The 2,954-nt window shown below is 36.9% G+C and overlaps 1 protein-coding gene across 5 annotated transcripts in view; it reads right to left on the reverse strand.

Moving 5' to 3' along the window:
- Positions 1 to 1,202: 1,202 nt before the first annotated feature.
- The window catches only part of zbtb41 (zinc finger and BTB domain containing 41), a 9,784-nt gene continuing 8,032 nt past the window's right edge, over positions 1,203 to 2,954 (reverse strand). For all 5 annotated transcript variants that reach the window (XM_008333650.3, XM_008333649.3, XM_025066121.1 and 2 more), the window contains 2 exons: positions 2,074 to 2,162; positions 1,203 to 1,845 (listed from right to left, as the gene is read on the reverse strand). In XM_008333650.3, coding sequence (XP_008331872.1) covers positions 1,226 to 1,845; positions 2,074 to 2,162 — 709 coding nt within the window. In that variant the 3' untranslated portion in view covers positions 1,203 to 1,225. The remainder of the gene's footprint in view (positions 1,846 to 2,073; positions 2,163 to 2,954) is intronic.

A 2,954-nucleotide genomic window follows, 5' to 3' on the forward strand; every position in this document is an offset into this window, starting at 1 on the left:
TTTAGTCTCTTAGAACTTTTTCTGTGATAGAAAGAGCGTGCTCTGGTGACTGTAACAGAAAAGCTCATTGGTGAAAATCTACAAAAATAAATAATTAAATACAAAATAATTTCATATAGCTTTTGAGTTAACAGTTATTTCAGCTATATATATATATATATATATATATTGATATATACATCCCTTGGTTCAAAAATCCCACCTTCGTTAAGTTAAGTTATTAAGTTACATATTTCTGGATAATGGGAGGAAATGGGAGTTCCAGAGAATACCCACCTACAGGGGGAGCACCTGCTTGCGCTGTACCAGGTAAATATGATAGCATTTCTTCTTAGTTATGAATTGTTGTTTCGATTACATTCAATATCCTCAAATTTGGAAAATCTCATTCTACAACACAACTAAGTAAATACTAATACCTGCTGAGAATGTAGAGTAGAGGAGAAAATATTTACAATAATAATACAATAGCTAGTATTTAAATATTTTTAATAATTTTGCTGTACTGAAGGAGTTGCACAGTTGGAGTAGGGGAGTGGGGAGCACAGTCAACCTTTTGTTGCATATTTACCATCTTGTGGTTATTCCTAGGGATGTCCGATAATATTGGCTGGCCGATAGTAGCAGGATTATGTAATATCTGTAAGAATCATTATTGGTTTTTTCCTCAGATAATGAAAACCTGACAGCACAATGCTTGGGTTTGGCCAAATGATGTGTGCCCTAAAAATAGATTTGGGGAAACAAGTATGTATATGAAAGTGAAAGCCACTAGATGGCAGTGTTGCAGCTCATTTTGTTAATCTATTTTAATAATCAGGGGATTGTATGCAGATTGCTGGTGCCGGCAACTCATGCAGTTGTTTGTACAGATAAATAAATAAATATTACCAGGTCATTAATAGTTTTTCAGTAAGGGGTGGGGGAAGAGAGGGCATGGCAGAAAATAATTGACTGCCACCACTGCCTCACTAAATCGAAAATTAATTGTTTGGACAATATCAGTATATCAGTATATCGGTAAAAAGTTAATTTCGGACATCCATGGTCATTTTGTCTACATCCTCATTTTTGGTCATACTGTAATTGGAACCGTCTCATCCAAGAGTCTCTTGCAAGTCATTGATTTCATTAATGTTTTAAAATCCACGTCTCTTGAGCCTTCATAGTCTTTCTGTTTAACATTTGGTTAAAAAAAAAAAAAAAAAAAAAGCTTGTACTATTTTCAGTCTGTGTTCCGTACAGAAGGAGCAGAGTCCAGTCCGAGTAACGTCCCTAGATAGGATGGTTCTCGAGGGTCCAACATCTGATCAGGCCTCACGGGGTGGATGATGTTAGTGGGCTGAGGGGTGAGGGTGTACTTCTCTAAGAACGCTAACTCGGTTGTAGTCTGGTAGGCTGAGTTCTGCTGCTGTTGTCCTTGTGACTGTAGGTTGACCACACTCTGTGCTGGAGAGGAGAGAGAAGATCCCGCCGGAGAGTTGATGTCGCCCTGTGCGCTTCCCGAAATCTGGACAGGAACTAGAGTGACTGGCACGCAGATGTTCAAAGGAGGAGGACTGCTCTGGAGTGCCGTCTTCGATTCGGTACGATAAATCTTCGGGTTTTCATGAAATGGGACTGAGACTGTTTTGTCCTCCGCGTGAGAGGCGGCAGGCTGATCGGTGATCCGATTGCTGTGCACGTGGTCCACGTGGTACTTGAGCTTGTCCTTTCTTTTAAAAGTGGCGCTGCAGTGAGGGCAGTTAAAAGGACGGGCGTCCGAGTGAATCACCATGTGCTTTGTCAGGGTCTTTTTGATCCGGAACGTCTGGTGGCACTCTGGACATCGGTGGGGTTTCTCACCTGTTGCATTAAAACATATTCATTACAAGATGTTGTTTTAGGGTCAGGGAAAATGATCTTTAAGCTAGCAAGGCCTACAAAAAGGCAACTACCTCGAAACTACATTTGAATCTCGGGTTAAAAACAAAGAGGGAGAAGGCCATGCTTTGTTAGAAGTGATATCGTTGTCTTTTGCCTTAGTTTCTGTTTTTCCACATATGTCATCATCTAAGGTCATTGTATTCTTACCAGAGTGAGTCCTAAAGTGCATCTCCAGACTGGACTTTCCTTTAAATTCTTTCTTGCAAACCTCACACTGATGCACTGCCGTTTTGTACCTGTTAAAAAGACGTATAGGAACAGGAGTTCACATTGAGGATTAAGGCATAAGTTAATGAGAATAAAGTTGTACGAAATATAAGTGCCACTGTAAGAGGAAAAAAACCTGAATTTACTAGACTAAAGTTGTAAATGTACGCAAATAAAGTTGTAAATGTACGCAAATAAAATCATAAGATTACTGGAATAAATCAATAAGTTTAATACAAAAAAGTCATACGAGTTTACTAGAATAAAGATACGAGTTTACTAGAATAAAGTCACTAGTTTACTAGAATAAAGTCATTAGTTTACTAGAATAAAGTCACTAGTTTACTAGAATAAAGTCATTAGTTTACTAGAATAAAGTCACTAGTTTACTAGAATAAAGTCAGTAGTTCACTAGAATAAAGTCATTAGTTTACTAGAATAAAGTCACTAGTTTACTAGAATAAAGTCATTAGTTTACTAGAATAAAGTCACTAGTTTACTAGAATAAAGTCAGTAGTTCACTAGAATAAAGTTACCAGTTTACTAGAATAAAGTTACCAGTTTACTAGAATAAAGTTACCAGTTTACTAGAATAAAGTTACCAGTTTACTAGAATAAAGTTACCAGTTTACTAGAATAAAGTTACCAGTTTACTAGAATAAAGTTACCAGTTTACTAGAATAAAGTTACCAGTTTACTAGAATAAAGTTACCAGTTTACTAGAATAAAGTTACCAGTTTACTAGAATAAAGTTACCAGTTTACTAGAATAAAGTTACCAGTTTACTAGAATAAAGTTACCAGTTTACTAGAATAAAGTCA

Source organism: Cynoglossus semilaevis, chromosome 20 (assembly GCF_000523025.1).
Source record: "Cynoglossus semilaevis isolate Cse_v1.0 chromosome 20, Cse_v1.0, whole genome shotgun sequence".
In the NCBI taxonomy this organism is placed as follows: domain Eukaryota; kingdom Metazoa; phylum Chordata; class Actinopteri; order Pleuronectiformes; family Cynoglossidae; genus Cynoglossus; species Cynoglossus semilaevis.